General features: G+C 36.8%; 1 protein-coding gene across 1 annotated transcript in view; it reads left to right on the top strand.

Moving 5' to 3' along the window:
- LOC110160055 (voltage-dependent R-type calcium channel subunit alpha-1E) overlaps positions 1–24938 on the top strand; it is a 57881-nt gene that overhangs the window by 10126 nt on the left and 22817 nt on the right. Inside the window, exons 2-7 of the mRNA XM_055164463.1 lie at positions 5834–6100; positions 11920–12025; positions 12126–12265; positions 23401–23504; positions 23587–23745; positions 24647–24837. Of these exons, the coding sequence (XP_055020438.1) occupies positions 5834–6100; positions 11920–12025; positions 12126–12265; positions 23401–23504; positions 23587–23745; positions 24647–24837 (967 nt within the window). The remainder of the gene's footprint in view (positions 1–5833; positions 6101–11919; positions 12026–12125; positions 12266–23400; positions 23505–23586; positions 23746–24646; positions 24838–24938) is intronic.

Genomic DNA, 24938 nt, shown 5'->3' on the forward strand with positions numbered 1-24938 from the left:
GATGGATGGTTTAATTTAGAGGGTAAGCGCCAGTGCTGTTGAGCTGGGTATTCCTTATTCATAGTTTTGTGAACATTTTGATGGATTTTTACACATAGGATTTAGAGTTTAATTATGTTGAAGTTAAGACGGTGCACTTCATCAAAGGGAACTGCTCTAGCATGATCCCAAGCATGCTATAGTCAAAATTTATGTTTTGGTTATGCTGATCATACAGTATGTGCAGGTTTATGTGAAGTGAAGCCAGTGAAGAACTATTGAGCTGGGCTGCTGTTGCTTGCTTTTTAACTTTTATAAATAGTAAAAAAAAACAACAAAAAAACCAAAGTACACCTCTTTAAAGGTGTCATATAAGCCTACTTTAGTTAGTTTTTAACCATGTAGCCCAGTCACATAGTCAGAGTTATATTTTGATTGATTCCTGCATGGTTAAGTAATCCTACATTGTGCTGCATTCAAGGCTTGACTGTTGTAATTATAGATAGGGAGTAGGTTTTCTCTTACCACCTATCTATAATTACAGTTTTGAACTCCATAGCTTGTTTGCTTCTATTATAAATCATTTTAGAAAATTGTTCCTTACAATGAAGAAAATATAATATTATGATTATGATACATGTAAGTTTAATGCTAAATGCTCCCCAAAAGCATAATATGTCTTCTTTAATGATAAAACTGAATAATGGTATATACTAGTACATTCTATGAATAAAACAAACTGTGACATTAAATATTCATGGGTGTCAACTTCCTGTTTATGGGTGACATTTTGTGGACATTGCACCATTCAAAAATATATTTTATTTAGAATTGTTTTCTCCTTTGGCAACTGTGCTATGCTGTGTTTTTCATCACTTTAAAACCTGTTTTTCAAGACAATGCAGTTCCTTTATTTGCCACTAGGTGGAAGTATTTCATCATGACTATTATTGCACTAGGCCTATATAGCCACCAGTTGCTTTTAGCTCGTAGGATTTACAGTTTTTGTTGCTACCAGTACAAATAGTTTCTTCATTTTAAAAACACATTAAGTCATTAATTTATTAATATTTTTCAACAATGATCTAACCATTGGCTTTTATGTCTAGTAAGTTTATGAATCAATCTTAGGTTTGTGAATCTCTAATATTCGCATGCATATTACATTCAATAAACCTATTAATTGTTTGTACACTTAATGTTTATTCAAATGTGTAAATATGAACTGCTCTCCCATTGACCTTGGCAGATCACTAGCCTGTGTGTATATGACATCATAGCATGAATAATGGCGCTGTCTCTCTCTGGATTGCAGTCTTTCTTATCTAGAAATAAAACAAAAAACAAAAAAACGCTCACACAGATATCTTACATTTTTTCCATAGAGCATCAGGGTTACTTATTGAGTGTAATGCTTAGTTTCCATTTTGATCATCACATTCTCTGAAGTTTTTATTTATTTTTTAATTTTTTTTATTTTCAAGGCTGCAGAAATACCAAGGTTTCTGAGTTTTTGCTGACCAACATCTCTCCATAGCATCAAAGTTGATCTTTATGCCAGATAAAGAGAAGCTCACAGATCATATTGTAGTACACTAGCAGATGACTGCAGCCATATAACTCTTAGAAACCCAGGGCTTAAATGCGTTATTCCATAAAATCTTGGGTTATGGCTGCAGATTCATGGGGCTGAGAATAAGAGGGCATATCAGTTCAGTTGCTAAGAAACCAGTGTGAGATAGACAACAGTGCAAGGAGGGTCTGGGCTGGGCTGGAGAGAGAGAGGGAGAGAGAGAGAGAGAGGTGGTGGTGGTGGGGGGGGATCGTGCCACAAGCTTACCGTGTTTCATCATTCTCCTCAAGGCCAAAGCTAAGAATCAACAGTGATGATATTTCCACAGTTTGTTATGGTCCACAGATGATTATTGATTCAATTCACTTGTAATACTTTCTGTTTTGAAATTGCAGGTTTGCAGGATTGTCCAGCCTTGTCATTAGCAAACACACATGCATGCTACGCTCCTCTCATGTCCGAAGCATTACCATCTCAATAATGCTAAATATAGGATCCTTCATCTCGCCACATCAATTGGTCTGGCTCCAGCGACTGTCTGTCCATATGTGTTTCTGTGTCACACTGAAATCTGGACTCTGACCCATAGTGCACTAACTAACATTGTGTGTATTTTAGAGTGAATTGAAATGTCTTTTGCATTATTGACATTATCATTACCTTGTGGAGTGGAAAATAGAGACAGAAGTATATGCTGTAATTATCAATGCTGTGGTTACAAGCTGATCTGTGTGAGTTTCCTAGACAAAATAAACTGACTGGGATTTGTCAGCAAGGGGCATCCAGTGTTAAGCATATGTAGATTGCATACATCGAACAGATTGTTTTTATGGAAATCCCCCAATAAGATATATTAACAATAAGGGTGACTATAGGGGCTAATAATACTGACATAGGCCTACTAAAGAATAAGCCTACATAGCCAGCCAATGACATTATGAGTTTGTTTCACTGGCAAGAGAGAAAATACTTCATCAATAAGCCTATAATTTTATAATTTTATAATTTAGGCCCACTTTAAATCATGATGTCTACACAGATGTCCTGTTGCTATGGAGACCAAGGTAGTCGTAACAGGCAACAAACAGTTGTGTTGAAGATTCACTGAGCTCTGTGAAGTTTGCTTCTAACTGATGAGATTTAATAACTGTAGATAGGTGGTGGTAAAGATGATTTCCTCTCATTTTAAAAACATGTCCTTAACTCCAGTTAGTAATGCCTCATAAAATACATAAAAAGTATTAGTTTGGTTGAATGATTCTTTGTCATTATGGATTCTGTCCATGTAGGCTATTCCAGCATTCCAACCCTGCAAATGTAATGAAAAATGTCAGCGTCTCTAAAAATGCATGAATTTAACTGTTAAAAAGAGACGAAGATACATATATTCATAATTATCGCCAAAAAAAGCCTTGTTTAATGCCACATAAGGGCATGCTCTTTTATACCTGTCCAGTGAAGCCCCGTCCACAGCTGTCAACATCCTTCGGCAGTGATGAAAATGTGATGACATGCTTTACTCACAACACAAATCCTATATTTTACTACTACAGCACGTTGCACTTTAGCAGTATTGTGCTCCTTTTCATCAGTTTCTTAAGTTCATCCCAAGCCCATGAGCACCATTAATTTTGTGTTTTTGTATATCTACTGTATTCTGCTCTCTGAAAGAATCACAGAGGAAAACATGCATTCAGGCATACTCAAACAACCAAACTAGGTGCATGTATACTTAGTCATTCTTGCTAATAGTTAAAGGTGAATCATTTTTTAATTGAAGACAAAAGTTTTTAATTGTTAACATTCAAAAGCCCACCACAATTTTGTTTAAGTGTGTAAACATTGCATGGCCAGCGTACAGATACTAGAAACATTTTGTACAGTTGATGATAACTCCACTTAACCTCCACATATGTGGATACGGTTGCACTCAGAATAATGTTCTTAATTCAAATGCAAGAGTGTCCAAAACATCATGCCCTGTTAACATAGCAAGGGAAGAAGATTGAAAAGAACAAAACAAAACAAAATAAACAAAAAAAACTAACTGTTCTCTCAAAAAATCAGCAGTCATTTTTAAGCAGAAGGAACCAAGCTACAGCTAGGACTTTTTAACATACAAAACTGCTGGCAGTGCAAAATTAAGACATTTACTAAACTGAACATTATGAATAAGGTTAGAAAAAAATGAAAAACTGTGTTTATCTTGCCTCAATACTGTAGTTTTATTTATGCATTAGGAACAGTAAATATTGTACTGTTTGCAGACAATATGAATTTAGAGCATACTGGAGTTTTTTCTTGAAATTCAAGACAATATATACCCAAACAGAAACTTCAGCCACTTTCTTTGTTTTTTCTCCACTGATTTCTTCCCTGGTCATTCCTCCCCAATCACTGCTGCTAACCCTTAATTACCACAGATAACCCCTCTCCTCTCAACCCACAGCTCCATCCTCCTCCTACCACACCACAGACCCAGCAAGAGACATGCACAAACATTTCCTGCATAAATAAAGCCGAAATGCCAACCAATGTGATATTCATTCCAACTCAAAGCTCCCTTGAGATAATCAGATGATGTTATTCTGTCTCCTGTGAGTCTATTTTAAAACACTTGATGCACAGGAGTGTTAATGAGGAAGATGCACTTGGGTGATCACAGCCTTCGTCATTGCTTCTTTAAAACTCAACTCTCTTTCATAATAATGATGCATTAGTCTTTTTTCAGAGGTGCTTTGCAATTTTGTGCCTTTTTTCAGTTCATGCTCAGTGGTGGTAAGCACCCACTGGAGCAACAGTTCTTCTGGGGCAAACTGACAGAAGCAAGGCTGCTAACCTGCAGGACTGGCCCCTCTGACCACTACAAATTACTTGCTTGCACAGTGGTCTCCTATCAAAGTACTTGGTTTGGTCTTATTCTAATCCTAGTTTAGTCCTGTCCTATCTTTTTTACCATTTCAGTCCCAGTTTAGTTTGATGCAAATGTGAACACACCCTCAATACCTAATTTTCAAAAGGGAACTGTTCAGTGCAGTTATTTATTAAACTAAAAACACTGATAGGCTAATCTTTTTCACAATACTGCATTTCATTACTTTCATGCCCCATACTTACAATACCAGTATGAGTTATCTGCCTGTGTCATTGTGTTCAGATGAGCTGCTTCCACTGTGTGTGTTGTTGAATATCTTGTCCATGTGGGAATATGCACTCACTTTCAGGCAGCACACAGCAGCATGACGCCCCCTCACTATCATGCCTTACAATGGCAGGCTCTGAACTCTGTAATTAAGCCTGGGCGCTCATCGCTGTCCTCCCTAATGTCTCCTGATAGGGGCTTTCACAGGTGTCCACAGGTGATGAAGATCAAATTCAATAAACAAAGAAATACAATTTAAAAAGCCAGGTATGGTTCTGAAGCAATTAACCTTAGTTAGGTGCACTGCAAAATGTTAACGTTTTATTTAAAAAAAATAAAATTAAATAAAATCATCAGAAAGCAGAACTAAAAGTAAATATGTCACAGCCTGTTTCATATTTCACTCTTGTGTTGTGTTGTTGTCGTCTTTTGATTGCACTGTTGATCGGGGGATTGGCTAAATGTTAGAGGAGGTGTGTTGATGCAGTTTCATCTCCACTCCCGCTGAACACACTGTACTTCTCAATCAGCTGCAGACGCGTTATTATTCTCCTTTTCAATTACGCAGCGTCGGTAGCGGCTCACAGTGCGTTTTTCTGGAAAATCTAACGGGGATCGACAAAGTTTATTTTGCTGGGGATGTGCTTTGAATCTGACAGCGGACTGTAGTTTCGTGTAGCGATGGACGAGACTCTGTTCGCTCCAGGGACTGAGGATGGATAAACCCGTAACCTGTTGCTGCTTCGCGCTACACTAGTTGCTTTGGAGTGGCACAAAGTTGCATTTTTTTCTTATTTTGTGTTTCATTTTATTTCAACAGCGATGTTGATATATGCTTTAATTGTACAACTTTTGGATGGGGGTTTTACGCAAGGCGCACCAGAATGTTGACGGCATAGTTTGATACCTTCATAAAAGACTACGCTATTATCGCTATTATCATTTTGGACACGCTTTAAGTTGCCTAATTTGGAAAATCATCTTTGTTTATAGCCTAACGAACAACATGGACTAAAAGTGGAGTGGCTGTCCTGCGCGTATCACATCGAGGGCAGCACCGCGCCCTGCTTTTGGAGCCTACAGTCTGCTCTGACTTCTCTTACACTGGTGTGTTTTTCTCCGTGTGCTTTGTGTCGCAGAATGGCCCGGTTTGGAGACGACATCCCGGGCTTATTGAGCTCAGGAGATGGAGGATCTGAGCGCAACCGGAACCGCGATGGAGCGGCAGTGTCTACTGGTGGCATCTCCCCAGCCTTCAAACAGACCAAAGCGCAGCGAGCTCGCACCATGGCCCTTTACAACCCTATTCCGGTCCGGGAGAACTGTTTCACCGTCAACCGGTCTCTCTTCATCTTTGGTGAGGACAACATGGTCAGGAAGTACGCAAAGAAAATCATTGAGTGGCCATATCCTTTGGTGTAAAGAAGTCAGGTGTGTTGAACATAATCACATATCTTATATAATAATCTGGCCCAGGGTCATGTTTCGGAGATGGTGGGTAAAGAAGTTTAATGTCTGATAATAGCGGGTTCTTAAAATCAGCACCATGGACAGTGCCCGCAGTGCAGCGCAACAAGTGCCTAATGCGTGAGAAAAGAAAGCTGCTGCGGTTAATTGCATAAACAACTATAACAACTAGACCTATAGGAATGAGTTATGATTTATTTTATTATTATTATTATATTTATCACAAGGTCTGGTTTTAAACACTTTAATTACCGTTAAGAGTTTACACAGTACACTGTTGCTGTGTGTGTGTGTGTGTGTGTGTGTGTGTGTGTGTGTGTGTGTGTGTGTGTGTGTGTGTGTGTGTGTGCGTGTGTGCATGCGTGCGTGCGTGCGTGTGTGTGCCCACTGCTGTGCACCTCAGCAGGTGGGGCCCCTTTACTATTGTTCTCAGTTTGATTACTTCCTGTCAGTGTCACAGCTGCCAGATTCTTTCTGTGCTGTTGCCATTGTTAAACCCTGCACATTGTTGATGAGTCCATTTATCACTATGCTCTAAAACCTCATATATAAATATGCTTTCCCAATTCATAAATGTGACATTATTAATAATTAATACTGGTGGCTAAAGAGAAAGTCATGAAAAGGAATGACCTGCAGATTAATGTAGCCCAGTGTAGGGAGTGTCTTGTTACATGTAATGAGTTTGATGCATCAGATTAACAGATGTTTACAAGGGCTGTGTTTGATCATGTCTGACTGTAGTGTCTCATGTTATTGCTATAAGTCATTATTCTTCAGGTCATCTTATTATAATGTCCTCTCATCAGGTATTACAGATGAGGGGGCTGGGCAAGGCCTGGCTTTGGGTAAATATTCTGCAAATAATCCTACAGAAACATTTGAAATTGTTAATTAATTGACCATTTTAATTATGCATTGATAACACATTTCATTTTAATTCACATTGCCTCATCAGTTTGTGTGAAGAAAATCGCACTCTTCAAATCACATCCAGTTTCTTAAAGGTCAGTTCATGTGGAGCACCGTTTGCTGCTGTTACCTCACTGTAACAGACTCTTCTCTCTAAGTGCTAAAGCGGTAGATAAAATTAGTAGAAATTACTTAAGAGGCCCTTTTCGTTTGAACTCAATTGAACTAACTTGTGTTGTAATAGTGCATTGGTGATAGTAGTAAAAACAGATTTAGATATTACTGATACTGATAATGACATAGATCTTGCTGCAGTAGCCTATCCAGTGGTGGTCAGAGGAGGTTGAAAGCGTCCTGGCAGGGAGGAGATTGGTTAATGAACTCTGAGCTCAGGTCAAACTGAAGTGGTGCCTGGTGAGGACTGGCAGCTGCTCCTCCTCTCTGATCCCTACTGGGAACTCCCACAGCAGGAAGTTTCCTATTGAGAAGGTACACCACTAAATAATTGATACTTGGATTAAAACCTTTTTTCATCAAAACTATTTTTAGAGGTTGTTTAGCAAGCAGTTGGATGCTGGTTGATAGTCACTGTGTATAAAGGTTTAAAAATAATAAGGGCATAACAGTTAAAGTGCAGTGGATGGATTAAAGTGAATGGATAGATGGACTGTGTAACTTTTTGGCTGGGGGTCCATCACCTGCTTGTTTCTATGAATATGTTATTGCTGTGCCTGGAATATTCTGCAGTATGGCATTAAACATCTTTACCTTACATTTGTTCAATTACAGGTGGTTTTATAACTCAAAGTCACTAGAAAAACAGATATTCTGACTGTGAGCGGTGTTGCCTCTCCAAAGATCTGACCTGTAACTTGGTCTGGTTTGGTCTGCATGAAGGTAGAAAGGTTCTATACCATAATGTGAAACCTTCCAGACAAACCAATAACATTTCTATGGAGAAAAGCATTTGATGGACCCTCCACCAGAAAAATTACACAATGCATCTTTAAGTCTACTAATATTACAATGGCCTTATAATGCCTTATAATGTCATGTCCTGGCCAAAGGCTTTTTTTTATTCTAAATGTCTAGCTGTCTAATCTATAAAGCAGAATATATGTTCCATAAAGTTTAGGCTTCTATGACCCACACTCACTTTTATTGCATATTTGCCTTTTAGTACGCTGTAAACAGCACTCTGCAATCTCTGTACATCTTGACACAAATGTAGCATTAATATACTGACACTGATCCCTCTGTGTCCAAAAAGATAGTTTAACTTAATTATAGTTGTTTTAAAGAAAGTGTATGTAAGATTTTTATTTTAAATTTCATAAACATGACCTATCTGTGTCTCCAGATATGAGATTAAACACTGCAACTGAATCTGAATCCTCACTACCTCACCCCAGCAGCCAATCATTAATCAGTACTAGTGCAGCCTCTGCAGTTCAGTTATGGAATTCTGGAGGTTTTGAGCTTTCATATGAAGCATGGCCTGTCCATATACTGAGAATGAGAAAAACTTGTATGTGTTCCCTATATGCAGGTTTAGGCACTGGCAACCCAGGTTCAGTTTCAGTTCAGATTGTAATACTATTTTAATACTCAAACACAGGCACAGGTACAGTTCCTAAGCATGGTCTACATACGTCAGTACAGACAATAGTGTCACTGTTATTTTATATATAGAAACACTTGATTTTTACACACGAAGACTGACATAATGATGGTTCCTTTTCACCCCCAAATGCTCCAGTCTGTTTGGAGCATAATCACAGATTCACAGGGCATCACACTATCTATTTTTACCCTTGTTTGAGGCACACAGGCAGAGTGCCAGCATCAGTGTGAGTCACACGACTGCTCACGAGACACTTCTCAAAACTCAGCTCCACACGTCATGTGCCGGCTGACTGTTTAACACATGCTGCAAAAGATGCTACGAAATCACTTGTTGATTCCAACTTAGAACTGCTCGTGGTTCCCATCCTTTTTTGTCTTGAGTGCTGTACTTCCTGAGCATCATCTCACACTGACTACCCCCATATTTGTTTATTGACAATTTTAACTATTATAATTTCTTGTTTTAATAATCCTTATGCCAAATGTATAATTATTTTGTGCCATTAGAATCTTTAGGTATGATGTACCCCCTGGCAAGTGCTCATGTACCCCCGGACCCCCGGTTGTGAACTTTATGCTTTATGCCAATGTCTGTTTTCTGTGTTGCAAAGATTAGAAGGTTACAGCTTAGAGAAGTTATTCGTTTAATTTTGTTTCAGCTTCATGTTATAGAGCCATTTGAGGATGATTGACCATTCAAAAGATATCATATTTTACTTTGCCTTGTTAATTGCTATTGTAACATTTTATTCTGAGACTCATGAATATTTTAAGGTACATAGTGTAACTTTTCTGGTTGAGGTTCTGTCAAATACTTTTCTCCATGCAGATGATTGCTTTGTCTGGAATGTTTCACAGTATGGTATTAGACGTTTCTATCTCCATGAAGACCAAACCAGGTGAAATTACAGGTCAGATCTGTAAAGAGGCAACCCAACTCTTGCTAGGTATTTTTGAGTCATAATATAAAATTAATAAATGTAAAGTAGAGATGTTTAATGTCATACTGTGGAACATTCCAGGCAGAGCAATACAGACATATCCATAGAAACAAGCAGGTGACGGACCCCCAACCAAAAAGTTACATAGTACACCTTTAAGGCAGTAGGTGAACTTCATGATTATTTTTAACCCTTACCTGCGGGACTTTCTAGCTTGTTCCACTTTTAGGTCCAGGTTAAAACTCTTGCAAAGTTTGAGCAGAGATATATTTGCCGGTCTCAGCGCAGGATGTCCATGAAGTTGTCAGGCAGTCTGTGCCTGGAGGCTTTCACAACACCACCTCTGCAGAGCTGCCACATCACTAATCTCTGGTTAAAATTAGCCTCATATACCTTACTGACTTAGACCCTATACGTATGTCACCGCGGCGATACTTGAGCCGCTGGTAACCATCTCCAACAACCAACTTTGGGAGAGAATCTGGTTGCCGTGGATACTTCTCTTGTCTCCCTCTCTATCTTCATTTTAGGCTCCTCTGTTTTCAGAGCACTCTGTCTTCATCTTGTCCAGTTATTTGCTGTGCGCCTAAGGGTAATAGAGCATGTGGAGATTGGCTAGGGCAGCAGTATAATATGTCATTACGTAGAACACTTGGGTCATGAAATTTGTTAAAATTCAGTATAAAAATCTAGTTATATTGCTTCATCAACTAATTAAAAAAGATTTAACAAAAACATAATTGATGCTTGTAAAGTCATTAGTGAGTCATTATTTACAGTTAAGTATCATAAGCTATTGAATAAAACTACTACACAACTATCAAGCTAAAAAGATCAGAGTAACCTTTGTGCTTAGTTACTTTAGTGATGTCAGATTAAAGTTGGACTATGTAACTTTTCGGGACATGCCTGGAAAGCCTCTCAGTGTAGCATGAAATGTTTCTTACTGTATTACAGGTGTTTTATTTTACAGAAATAGATTGCATTGAAGCATGCATTCTTACTCTGTAGGGATCACCTCCACACAGATCTGACCTGTAAAACTATGGAGTCTTCACAGAGGTGGCGAACACTACCGACCCTCCTCCAGAAAAGTTATATAGTGCAAGTTTAATTAAAACAAACACTAGAAGCCCATAAATGAGACCACTACAAAACATTTATGTTGATGGAATGAGATAAATACAGTTTTCAATATGTTGTAGATCTGTGGGTTGTGTATGTCTGCAGACCATTTTATTAATGTACTGTTGCCAACATGTCTCAATGTTAAGTTGAAGATTCTTGTGGGAGTTAGATTTGTTCCTCTTTTTTTAGCTTCCGTGTCCCTGAGTAACCCTGCTGTTTGCACCCACACCAGATCTGTCCACTGACTTATTTCACCCATTTGCCCCTAATTTACTTTTACTGTTTCAAAACTTCCTATCTCTTTCAGTATTTTTTTTTTCTCACTTTGCCTCTTTAATATTCTTTTTGTGGTAAATGCTGCTTCTGCTTTCATGCACAAAGAAAGGAACTGGAAAAAAAATCTTTGTATAACTCACTTTCAAGAAACAAATAATACAGCGTGGTGCAGCTTGTATTAGGTGTGACCATGTTTATTGAATTTTGTTTCATCCCCTCTCAGACCTTTTGTGTTGTGCCTCTGCATAAATTTTGCTTTGTACGTGTCTGCTGTGGCTCATCAGAAATCAGGTACAACCCAGGTCTGGTCCTAGAAAAATATATTAACCTGGGTACTGGTTCTCATTCAATATACTGTTATAATGTCAGTCTGCTGTTCCAAATGGTTTTAGTTTTTAAAGGGCCCGTATTACTCTATTGTCTTTTTATGGTATAATATGGTTTCCTCATCAAAACTATACCTGGAGTTGTGATTTGTTTAATTCACACATGTTTAACACACAAATCCTGCATATTTAGACTGAGTTCTTCTCTCAAACAAAAAACACTGTGCCACCTCATGATGTCATGTGGCAATACAGGAAGTCCTCCACTGTGTTTTTTAACTCCATACACCTTCACTAGAATCCTTTGAACTATTTCAACCCTGGAATTGTCAGTCTCTACAGAACAAAAGGTAAAAGGTTGTTAAATTGAGATGTAGACAGACTAATAATAAAGGATTTCTCAAACACAGCTTGAGGTATGTTTTTGATGAGGTAAAAACATTTTAACATGACCTAAAGCTCACAACTTAACTTTATATAGAGGTCAATAAAATGCAGTTACTTTCTATTGACATCAAATGTTTTAGCTTCCTTAACTCAAGTTCCCACTCCATTTGAGTACATGATTCTTGCCACCATCATCGCAAACTGCATCGTCTTGGCTTTGGAACAACACCTGCCTGGAGAGGACAAGACCCCCATGTCCAAAAGACTGGTGAGATAGGCTTTATTAAGAACTGGCATTTACAGTCTTTATTACAATATTTAATCACCATTTTTAATTTTCTTTTCTTTTTAAAATTTTTTTTTATTAGGAGAAAACAGAGCCATACTTCATTGGGATGTTTTGCTTCGAGGCTGGAATAAAGATCATTGCTTTGGGCTTTGTTTTCCATAAAGGCTCATACCTCAGGAACGGATGGAACGTCATGGATTTCATCGTGGTCTTCAGTGGGTAAGTTGACTAAACTCATGCTTGGAAGTACATTTGTATGGGAGTGGTGGAACTACTGATGTTTCTTTTGTAATTATAAAAGTTCTCTAAATGAATAATAAGAGAGTATAAGAGGTGTTTTTATGTTTTAGTAAAGTCAAGACAACAGCTTCAACCATTTTCCAAATCAAGCAGAATTGTCCTTTTGATTTATAATTATTGGAGGTTTAACTAGCAGATATACACAGATTCACTGTGTAACGTTTTGGTTGGGGGTTCGTCATCTTCTTCTTTCTAGTGATATGTCATTGCTCTGCTTACAATGTTCCACAATACAACATTAAATAGATCTACCTTACATTTATTCAATAACAAGTGGTTTGCCTCTCGACAAAGCAATAACATCTCCAATAAAAAAAGCAACTGGCCAATGCTCCACCAGAAAAGTTATAATTTAAAATAAAAGATTGCTATATCTATCTATTCTACATATTAATTATGTGTTTTTTATGATAAACTAAATATATTAAGAGTTTATTTTGAGAATGCATTTTTACTTTAAAAAGTGTGGCTATATTAAACCACTATAGTGTAGTACTTGCACTATGCTGTTCTCCATATGTTAGTGGAAAGAGGACATGACATTAAAGTGCTTTTTCAGCAGAAGGTTAGAGCATTGAGCAAGAGGAGAAATATTTACAGTATCAAAGACTTTACACAACATGATTCAGTTTTATACATTTCAAATTCATTTCTCGCACACATTGACACAGCTGAAATAATAATCGATTCACAACATAGCACTACAAAGGATGGCTTCTTAGAAAATTCGACGAGATCCTAGCTCTTTTATTATTGATGAGCGAGCTCCCTCACCCAGCGGGAAAGTGGAGAGAAGGGGAAGAGGAGCAATGGGAAAAGGACGATGTATTGACAATGACTGAGACCAGAACAACCCAACGGTGACAGTAGTGAGGAAAGAAAGGATCCTGTTAAACCTCTATTATGAAGTAAATACAGTTAGTGAGACACACTGTTGATCATTCTGCCTTTAGGGCAAATGTGTCTTGTGTAGGACTAAACCATTTCATCCAATTGCAATTTTCCTAACAACCATTATAATTGGATTTGGATTTTAATAAAAAAGTTTAAGTTATGTTAAGTCCACAAACCTAAAATACAATATCTTACAGTCATTCAAGTAATTGTGTTTTTATTACTCAAAAATACTATTCTTACTACACTATTCTTACTGAGAGTGGACTTGTCTTCTCCACAGATCTGGCCTGTAACATGGCCTGTTGGTGTCACCTGCTTATCTACATGGAGATCATTTCATTTTTGTTCTGATGTATCAAAGACATAGGGTTTTGAACAGTCAAGACATCTCCTCCCGTGTCACAGTCATATGCTTTGGTAGCTGAAAAAATAGACTTAGATTTTTTGGATAGCCAAGGTGAATTAAACTGCAGATATATCATTTCATGTTTTGTACAGTCCACGTAAAGTAGAATTTAATGAAAACCTTCCTTGTTCATGGAGCCTCATTTGGTCTCTCTCAGAGCTCACCTAAAGGCGGGATGTGAGGACTGTAACCCTGTTATAGTCTGAGTGAGGATGATGAGATGGCCTGATCATATTAGATGAGTAACCAGCTCTGTCTTTCACTTAGTAATTAAGAGATCACCGGGGTCACACAGAGTGCTAGCAGCAGGTAAACTCACTGGCACATCGAAAAAAACAAAAAACAACATGAAAAATACAGTGTAAAATACAATAAATAATATTATTTATTTATTTCAAAATATCTCTTGCCATGACAACAGTCCTCACTTTACACAGAGGCCTGGGGATTACAAAATTTTCCAGTTAGTGGTGTTGCATGAAAATGTGGAACAGAAAACCTCCATTCCTATCTTTAGTTTTCACTTTGGGGATGGTCAGTAAAAAGTAGAACAGCGAAAAGCTGTGTAGTCTTGCCAAGAAATAAAGCTGGTTTGCAATAAATGTTCATAGTAAATATTTAGCTTATTTTCTTTTTTTTTTTTTTTTTTTACAAAACTTATCTTGTGCAAAATTTGCTAGTGTTTATCTTATGAAAATGATGCTTTACCTGGAATGTTCTTTTGTTCGATTACAGGCATTTTACTGCCAAAAAAATAAATACTTGGTTTGGTCATCTGCTTGTCATAGATATGTCATTTTGGCAACCCAAAAATGTTCTGGAGCCTACACCTAAGAAAGGAAGTAAATAAGCAAGAGGGCTTTTTCATAATTCTCAGTTTCTCATTTTGATGTTTAATTGGTTCTGGTAGCTCTGATGGTTTTGGAATGTGCTCTCTTTGTGCACACACAAAAGCCACAGCCAGACACAAGACACAGGCACAGTTTTTGCTCATCCCTGTCCACACGTCGCTAAAGAATAGTGTGAGTGAAATAGTGTCAGTGTGTCTTCACCTCTTTGTCTGATACAACAATTTGCTCCAGTCAACAATATAATATAATCATTGGCTGTGGAAATGGGTGCCAGCCAGAATATAGATATATATGGACTAAAGAGAGAAGCACCACTGAGGAAATAAGGAACATGCCTGAAGCGTATTCGTACACACTAATTGGCACCATTTTACTGGCAAGCCCTTCATTAGACTGGCAACAGTTGGCAGCAGGCGACACCCACCAACTGCGTGTGTCACCATTATGTACACGACACTCAGAAAGGCAATGCATCCGAAAGGGCAGGGAAAAATCGAGTCTGTGGACACAAAAAGAAGTCCCCAAACCTTTCATTCTCAGCATGATTACTTGAGGGAAATTTGTGCTAAATGTGTTATCTGGATGCCAAAGCAGCTCCAACAGCAGGTGGTGTGAGTGGAATTGATCTAGAAAAAGTGTAGAGTGGCTATTGATTTAGTGGAGTGAAAAACATGGGGAGAAGTGTGGACCACAAACGAAAGCTTAGACAGAGTACATGCAAAAAGGTGCATTCTGTGAGTGCCTCAATAGAAATAACAGACTCACACTAACATTTCACTAACTGTGTCTGTGACTTTATAATAGTGTTGTATTCCCAGATTCAAATCACACAATTTAATACATATTTCATATCTCTACTGAGTGTTTGTAAGTCTTACTGATGTAGCATTGATGTAGCAATAGATTAGTATTACGAAAACATACACTTTGGCCAGCCACTGTTATGTTATATGATATGAATACTTTTTAGTTAGGCTTCGACCATAACATACCACTCATGATGATAGACTGGTTTGCTTTTGGATAAATATAAAATGTCATTATCATCATATAGTTGTATGTGCATAGTTGATTTTCCTTTCAGTTGCAAGGGGAGGTAGACAGAGATCGCCTCTAATTGCCACTACACTGAAGCCTAGAGCAGCTTAAACACCGTGAAGGCTCTACAAATGTAAAAAAAAATAACAGTGGTGAAAGGTTTTGAAGAGTGAAAACAGAAGTTCTAACTATATCTTAATTTGGTCTATTGTTATTTCTTCACTTACATAATTATTGCACATGTTCTCTTTTATATGATATCAGTTGTAGCATATATTGACATGCTATTGTTTGTTTTCAAGATAAAGCAAGTTCATTCTTCAACCTAACTGATGTGTTGAAAGAGCCACTTTCCAACTTTGCTACTCAGTGTGGAACCAGTTTACTTTGCTTTAATATTTCTTTTAAATTCATATTCATACACTGTATATACCCTACCCCAAAATGAGTTATAATGTTACATCATCCAGAGGCAGTTTATTCAATGCATGTTTTATGTATTTATCTTCATCATGTTTCTTTTTAAAGGGACCAGACAAATTACCAATTTACCATTAAACAGAAATTGAATAAAGACAAGTTCTGGTGCTTTCAGAAATATAAGAAAGACATTTTGAGTGATGTCTTTATAATATTGAACTAATCTTGATCTTATAACACAGACTAAACAGTCTCATCCACTTATAGTTTTCATCTGTCTTCAGATCGATTGATGAGTTCAGGCATGGCAGGAGGGCGCTGTCCCTCTGAGCTGTCGTCTTGACAACAGATAACCCTGCCCCCAGCCAGGCGTCTGTGCTCTGGTCCTGTAGACCTCTGGGTTAAAGCTCAAGTTCATTTTTGGATTAGATCACAAACTGTCAAAATTATTCATATTTAGATAAATGTGTCTGATATTTATGGTCACTTGTGAGCATGTAACATACTGTGAGAGGGGAGTAGCTGAATATAAAATTATTTAGCTTAATTGAAATGAAGAGAATATTGATAGTCTGACCAAAACACTGTATCACAATTTTTTCAGTCAAGACACATTTACCACAGCTCAAATTATTGTTGAGATGTTGAAATTACATGTTTCACTGTTGGAGGCTCAGCGGGTTGCAGTCAGGCTGTGCACAGCAGACTGTGTGTCAGACTTTATTTCATGAATTGAGTCATTAACACCAAAGATACTTATGGGCCCTGATGCTTTTGCTAGGGTTTTATGATACTTATTGTTTTGCCGAAACTTGCTTCATGCTTATGTAACTATAAACCACCCAAAATAGTTCTCCTTTTGGGTTACTAAATTTGGTTCATGAGATAAAACTCCCTTGCTCAACAGTGTCAAACCAGTCCCTTTAGCTGAATATTTTCCAATATTCCCCTGGGAATATTTCTCCTCTCACTTAACACAGTGATGTGCAGATGCCAGAGGACTTACCCAGGCATTCCAGTTTCTCTCTTCAGGTCGAGTGAATAGGTCAAAGGCTACTTCTTAAGATAAGCTTTTAACCCATCACACCTTCCAGTTCACCTGGTTCAGAGACTCTAGAGGCTCTAGGTCCACATTAAAGGTACCAGTCTAAATCTGGGCACAATGAATATTATATTGTTCCAGGGAAAGAGGCAAAGAATCAACACCTCTATTAACACCTCTATATATTTATACATGCATTTATTATAGAGTACCAAAGAAAAATGTTTACAGTTTGCAGATAGTAAAAAGTAACACATCTATTATCTCATCTAGGACCTTTCAGGTGTCCTGTAAAACCACAGACTGCCACAATGTCCTGTTATGTGTTATGTGCAGTAACAGGTTGATGTTGCATGACCTATTAGGACCACATGTTAACCACAAGGGGATTTTTCAAAACATCATTTACAAGTCTGTAGAGGCCTATGCAAGGTTTAAAATTTTTAGTTAACTTCAGATGCAACACAGTGCATTATTGCAATAAGCTATATGCAACGCAAAAAATTGCATTATTTTTTAAAGGAAGATATATAGAAGTGAGTCCAATAACTTCACTTATTATTATTATTTATCTATTTATTTATTTATTTTTCTAATACTGTGACAAACTTCTTTAATATTATGTAAAACAAGTTTGGACTAAGAAATTTCTTACTCTCTCCAACAAAATGTGTTAGCTCTTCAGCACCTGTTTATGGAAGAATGGACATTTGAATAATTCATGAATATAAAAGCAATGTCAAGCCAGCAGCCTTTTGAGTCCCTTTAAGGCTTTTCTAACACTGCAAAAAAATGACAAGATTTGTTTTTAAAATGTTACCTATGTTGTCAAAGTGTTGCCTCCAAGCATATGGTATTCCGTTTGTGAGTTTTCACAAAGTTTTTCAGATCATAATGCAGTTTACTGAAAATTATGCTGCAAAGTCACTGAATATTATCAATATTTTAACAAAGTCATATTTTAGGCAAACAATAAAGAAAACTCCGTAAACTGTGTGTTTTAACTGTAAAGGAATTTTAATTTTGATGGGTACATTTATATAGCCAGTAAAAATTATATAACCCAATAATCAGATACTGTAATCCAATAATTAGATCAAATTTTTGCTTTGTGTTTACATGCACATTAGAAATCCAATTATTTAAAACACCTGGTGATATGTGTCAGATATTCAATAAATGTTTAGAGTAACTGTTGACAACGTACAGTTATTTTTTAAATAACTCTTTCTATCTCTTTCTTAATTTGCCAATTTTTTCATAATTTTCCTTGTCAAATACTGTTCAAATGTGAACAAAGAAAGAAATTGGATGATGCAAATCTGCGCCCATAATGTGGACTGATGTGTGACTTGAGAAAGTGATGTTCTGGAGTGAATGATGTTTTTGATAATGGTTGGTGATTTTAAGGTGCTGAGAGAATTGAGTGTGAATGATGATACAGAGTTTTTATGATGATCTGGTCATTATAAAGACAGTCTCTTTGCATGCTTAATTTTATGAACTGTAACATCAGCCTGCCCAGGGACTACAGGTTGAAATTAGCACTAGTGCTACAACTGGTACAATACATCTCTCCTGTTAAGATTAATTGTGCACTGTCCCTGTCTCTGTAAAGACTAGACTATGCATTTTACCTGATATGTTTAAATGGAATTTCAATAACTCCAGAAATCAGATAATTACAAGATTTTTGTTGTGCATGTACACACTGGGCATATTATCTTCTTAGTATTATTTTTGTTTTGATATCATTGTTGATGAATTGTCTCAATATCAGCCGATATAAGGGCAGAGACTGGTTTATTAACTTTATTATTTATATAATTCAAATGTGTTTTCTAACTCATTTATCATATAAAGTAACACAGAACAGCTTTGAAAAAAAAATATTTATATATATATATAATATATATATATATATATATATATATATATATATATATATATATATATATATATATATATATATATATATATATATATACAAGTTCAATAATAGGGCCAACATTAGGCAGTAGATCATCTTATTACACCAATTTTTTAAAACAAAATAAGCTAATGACTTAAGATCATATCTTGGAACCGATATCCGATCTATCAGAATTTTCTATATAGGTGCCTATATCCAGTACCAGCATCTTATCGGTGCATCTCTTACCATTAATGGCCCAGAACAGTCAGGTCTGTATAGATGTTATTAATCTGTCTATGGTGATGTCAGTTACAGTGGTCAGGTGTGTGCGTTCATATCATATTATTGGATATGTGGCAGAGGCATGCAAAGGATGTCACAACATGAGCGTATGGTGCTGTTCGCGTTGTCATCACACATTTGTCACAGTGAGGCTGTCTCTGCTGTGGGGGTCTGTCAGTGTGTCACAGTTATATGGGCTGACAGCTGTGACTGGGGGCTTGGACTCACTCTACTGACACTGGACAGGATCTCACGGGTTTAAGTGGTCTGTTACAATCATTATGTTGTGAAGTCCAGTTCAATGGGAGACTCTGAATATAACCTGTTGGAATAATCCCTGTAATAAGGGTGCCTTTTTTACACAATGATCCTGCCAAATTAGCCATGTGTTTAGCTTCCCTTGCTTGAATAGCATCTGCTGCTTAATCTTGCCAGGGTCCTCCTTATTGATGCCAATATTCAGGCAGCAATAGTGGACTTATAAAAAGAAAGAGAGGATCTCCTTATGTTTTGTAGAAAGTCTGGAGTCAAGACTTAGATAGTACAGCAAAAACCCAAGACAGCTTTTTTAATCAGGAAGGGCATCCAGTGCAAATCTGTCACATTTGTGATCTCACCGCTCAGTAAAAAAGAGTCATATTCAAGACCCTGTTCTCATATGGTCTACAACTTAAGGCCGCCACACATTACAGGAGAATTTCCCCGATTTTGGCAACAATTTGCTTCTCCTCGAGTTTGGGGAGGCGTGACCCAACTTTTTGTCTTTGTTTGCGATTTTGAAGCTGCTGCAATCCTCGTGTGTGGTGTAAGTGTGACTCTGAGCTGCTCTGTCAGATTGTAACCACCAAACATCAGCAACGCTACGGTAACAGCCAATAAAACAGAGCATCGGGGCAGAGGAGTGACTGTCACAGAGGCGCCACATACAAACTCAGGAAATAGAGAAAGTAATAGTAATTATTATTCACCTTTCATGAAGTTGTACATTTAAAGTGCAGCATCTTATCCGCATTATCCATAGAATTTGTCCTCTGCAAATAATGACACCCAGTTTTAATCCAGTTTAAGCATTCTTTAAAAGTAAAAAGGCAAGTGTAGCTCCTAATGTATGTCTGTTTACATCCACGCAGCACACTTTATTACCAGCCTTCTGTGCATTAAAAATTATGTATCTGAAGTATTGCACCACATTTCACAAATAATAATAACTCAGTTTTGACTTGTATCTAAACTAGAAGTGCAGTGCTCTGATTGTTTGAACACTTAAGAATCTCATTGTGAGAGGTTGTACTGTATACAGGAAACAGCTAACACGAGGTGCTCTCACAACACAGCCATATCCTGCTACAGTCTTTGCGATCAGAGATTTTAGGTCTCATAAGATTCTACTTGTGTCTGTGGTGTGCACTTTTTGTTGCATGTTTAATAATTGTTTAAGACCAAAAAATTCTGTAGTGTGTGGCGGCCTTTAGACTTGCTAAATACATATAGTACTTAAAGGTGCATTCTTGGCTTTGGCATTCTGGCTGTCAAATGCTTTTTTTCTATTTCTATTGCTTTGTCTAGAATGTTTCTCAGTATGGTGTTAAACTTTTTTATCTTAATTGGAACCAAACCACACTAAGTTACAGGTCAGATCTGTGGAGATGCAACCTAACTCACAGTCACAATCCCTACTTTTCTAGATATTTTTGAGCTATCAAACCACCTGTAATTGAATAAATGTAAGGTAAGGCTATTAAACGTCACACTGTGGAACATTCCAGGTAGAGCAATAACATCCAGAGATAAAAGCAGGTGATGGATCCCCAACCAAAAACATATATAGTGTGCCTTTATGTATACTCACAGACTATTAAATGTAGACCTTTCTTCCACAAATCCAATTTGAAGTTTTAAACTCTTCTCTGAGCAGTGCATACTATTGTTGTGTCCTTGGGCAACACACTTGTCTATATGTAAGTCAGTGATTGGGGAATCTAAGTGCAACTTTACAGCAAATGCATAAAGCATGAAATTGAAAAGAGATATAATATAAGTCACTGGGTCATTTAAAAGCTTTCTAACCTCAAGTATTGACAACACTAACTTATTCAACTACAAATATAATGTATGATAACCAGACCCCTGACACCCCCTGGTCACGCACCAAACATAGACACCATTTTCCAGTCGCCATAACAACTGAAAACTGCCCATACAGGCTAATGGTCTGAAGAGAGATGGAGAGATGGAGGATGCAGAGGGTGACTTGGTACAGAAGGCAACAGGGACAAAAAGAAGGATGTGATGAGGTGATAAGAATCCACTGGGAATGAATAGTGCCGAGGTGAAAGGGGGAAATGGGAAAACACAAAAGGATAAACAGAATAGTTAAAGGTGTAAAGATCCTATCTGTGAGAAAAATGGCTAACTATTTCTGTCTTTCTCTGCCTCTTCCAGTGTTAATTAAATCAAATGACACGGCATTCAGCAATATATTCAGATATAGAAATTTTTTTCAGTTGTCCATTTTTGAAGACATTTAGTAGTTCTTCTTAAATACAGCCACATTTTGTGAAGCTATTACTAGTGTCTTTGGTTTTGAGTTATAACACTATTGTTGCTACCTGATATTAAAAAGGAATCCAGCAGTTTTTCATCCATACTGTAGGGTTGCCAAAATTCAATGATAAAACTAGATTCACTAGCAATGACCTCAACCTCTGAATTTAGTATAGGAACAGGGACAGGAAGAAGCATGTGAGAGAATTGAGGTTTGGTCCTATATATATCTATCTATATCTATATCTATATCTATATCTATATATATCTATATCTATATCTATATATATATATATATATATATATATATATATATATATATATATATATATATATATATATATATATATATATATATATATATATATATATATATATATATAGATAGATAGATAGATAGATAGATAGATATAGATATAGATATATAGATATATAGATATATATATATATATATATAGGGGAGACAGTTTACTTCATTTAAACATTTCTCTTGTTATCAGCAGTTTCTACTTTTGCATGCTCCTGAAACATTTTCCAAAGTATCTCCCACCTCTAATCGAGATCTGTCATGTCTTTTTCTAAATATCTGAATCAAGTTTGAAATTTTGGTGAGCACAACTGGGCACTGGAGTTTTCCTCGTTTCACAGGCCTAAGGGAGAGCTGCTGCTACCGCTGATGGAGACACTGCTGCATCTAAATAGCAGTTGTCACAGCCATCCTCCCACGCAGCCAAAACTCCCAAAGACATCCCTCTCTTCCTGATTAGAACGTATACCCCAAAATAACAAAACATCTCAGAACTGCATAAGACATATTTTATGTTTTTCTATTGGTAACCTATGGTAAATATTAGAGACTGACTGATATGTGTTTTTCATGGCTGATGTTGATTGTTTAGAATCCAGTGCAGCCGATGGCCGATATGTAGGGCCAATTTTGGATTGTTTTCCGCTAATTATTTAATTTAAAATAAAAACAAACTCCTCCCAGTCCCTTTTTACCACAAACCTGTAAGAGAGCTCTGTTGTCACATTTTGTGCAGTTATCTCATTATATAACAGTTAATATAAAGCTTTCTGACTTCCTTACTTATGTATTTTTTAGACAGCAGATTGACCAAAACAAAATATCAGCCTGTGTTGAAGATTTAATTCCCATAATGAATATGCTAAAAAGTCCAAATATCTGCGCGATATATTGACAAACCAATATATCGGTCTGTCACTAGCACATATTTATATTAGTTTTACATCAGTTTGTAAAAAAGAGATTGCTACAAAAATAGACTACGAGTACCTCCTCTACCCTATGTCACACAACACAGAAAATTACAACATGTTGGGACAATTTAGGCATAATGAACACTAACTGAACATTATTCTGTCAGTTTAAATAAAATAAAGATGTTTTCTTTTGTTTTTATTAATCTAATTATAACTATTTTACAATTTATACAGGTTTTGGCCCTTATGTTTGCTATAGTCAACAATTATGGAGTTACCTTTACACATTCCTGTGTCCAACTTTGCTAAAATAAAAGAAAAAAAGGAAAAAACCTAGGCATGATTTTTAGTAAAATCTTAAATATACTGTAATCATGTTTGATGTCTATATGCACTTTAAGTTATTTTTATGTGACTGACTTAATTTTTTTGTAGGATCCTTGCTGCCACCGGAGCTTACATGAACATTTCTGTAGACCTTCGGACACTGAGGGCTGTGCGTGTTCTCCGGCCTCTCAAGCTGGTTTCAGGCATTCCCAGTAAATATGTGTTCACTGTAGTATTTATCTGGATTAGTGATTGGTTAACTGTTAATTCATGTACAGTGTGGTGTTTTTATAGGTTTACAGATCGTCCTGAAGTCTATAATGAAGGCTATGATTCCGCTGCTGCAGATCGGACTGTTGCTGTTTTTTGCCATTTTAATGTTTGCGATCATCGGACTGGAGTTTTACAGTGGAAAACTACATTCCACTTGCGTGGCAGATGCAGGAATACAAGGTACTTAAGGCACCCTCTTAACTGTATTACTTTATTGCATTGTTAAAAACTATGTCAATTTCTTTTGTAACTGTCTTTTTATTGTCTCTTAAAATGGCCAGGTGTGTACAGAAATTTTAATTAAACTTAAGTTATTGTGAGAACATGTTTTCATAATTCTACTTCACATGCCCATAGTATAAAACTTATACAATCTCTACAATATAAAGTCCTAAAACCAAAATGTTTCTTCTGTTTGTTGTAATTGTAGTACTAATGCATAAAAGCAGCATTCTCTAGTATTAGAATTGATACCCACATAGTACTGATACTAAAGCTACTTTTAGTATGTATGATATTACATACACAATTACATATCAATCAATTACATAGTACAAGAACTATTATCATTTACACATTACAAGAACTATTATTTTGTGTTGAAAATTACATTCTCTTGTCTAAAAATCAAACTCGATCACTCTTGGTATCAGACTGGTATCACAATAGGATTTGAGACTTTTTTGGCTGATTGTTTTTTATGTGGTTGTGTCCATTCCCCTTATCTCTTTGTCCGTGCAGGATTTGCTAAAAAATGCAATGTTATAACAATGAGGAACAAAAAATAAATTATAAGCTATTCATATTTACACAGCTTTATAGATAGCAGTACAATTGAACACATACACACCTGCTTTGATTCACCCAACTGCACCTGGAGACTCCATCAAACCAGCGCTGTCCTGTATAATTAAAAACAACAATGTGTCTCAACGCCTCATTGTACATTCATAGCTGTCATTAACCTTCGAGCTATTCCCATCACAATCAAACAGAGCAGGTGCATTTAGCCATTAAAATCAGATTGAAATCCTCACAAATGAGTCAAGTTTAATTCAGCATCTCTTCTCAACTTGTGCAGAGAATGAGACAGTCGACCCATCGGAGGTTGACTTCCCATGTGGAGTTCGTCAGTGTCCCGCCAAATACAACTGCAGCAAAAACTGGATTGGCCCCAATGACGGAATCACTCAGTTTGACAACATCCTGTTCGCCGTGCTGACTGTCTTCCAGTGCATCACCATGGAGGGCTGGACCGCTGTGCTATATAACGTATGGCTATTTTGATAACGCATTTATCATTGACAAAACTTAAAGGTGCATTATGTAACTTCTAAGGTTTAATTACAGGTGTTTTATCACTCAAGAATGCC

This window comes from Boleophthalmus pectinirostris, unplaced genomic scaffold (genome assembly GCF_026225935.1).
Source record: "Boleophthalmus pectinirostris isolate CB_2022bp ecotype Guang Dong unplaced genomic scaffold, ASM2622593v1 HiC_scaffold_7, whole genome shotgun sequence".
NCBI classification, from domain to species: domain Eukaryota; kingdom Metazoa; phylum Chordata; class Actinopteri; order Gobiiformes; family Gobiidae; genus Boleophthalmus; species Boleophthalmus pectinirostris.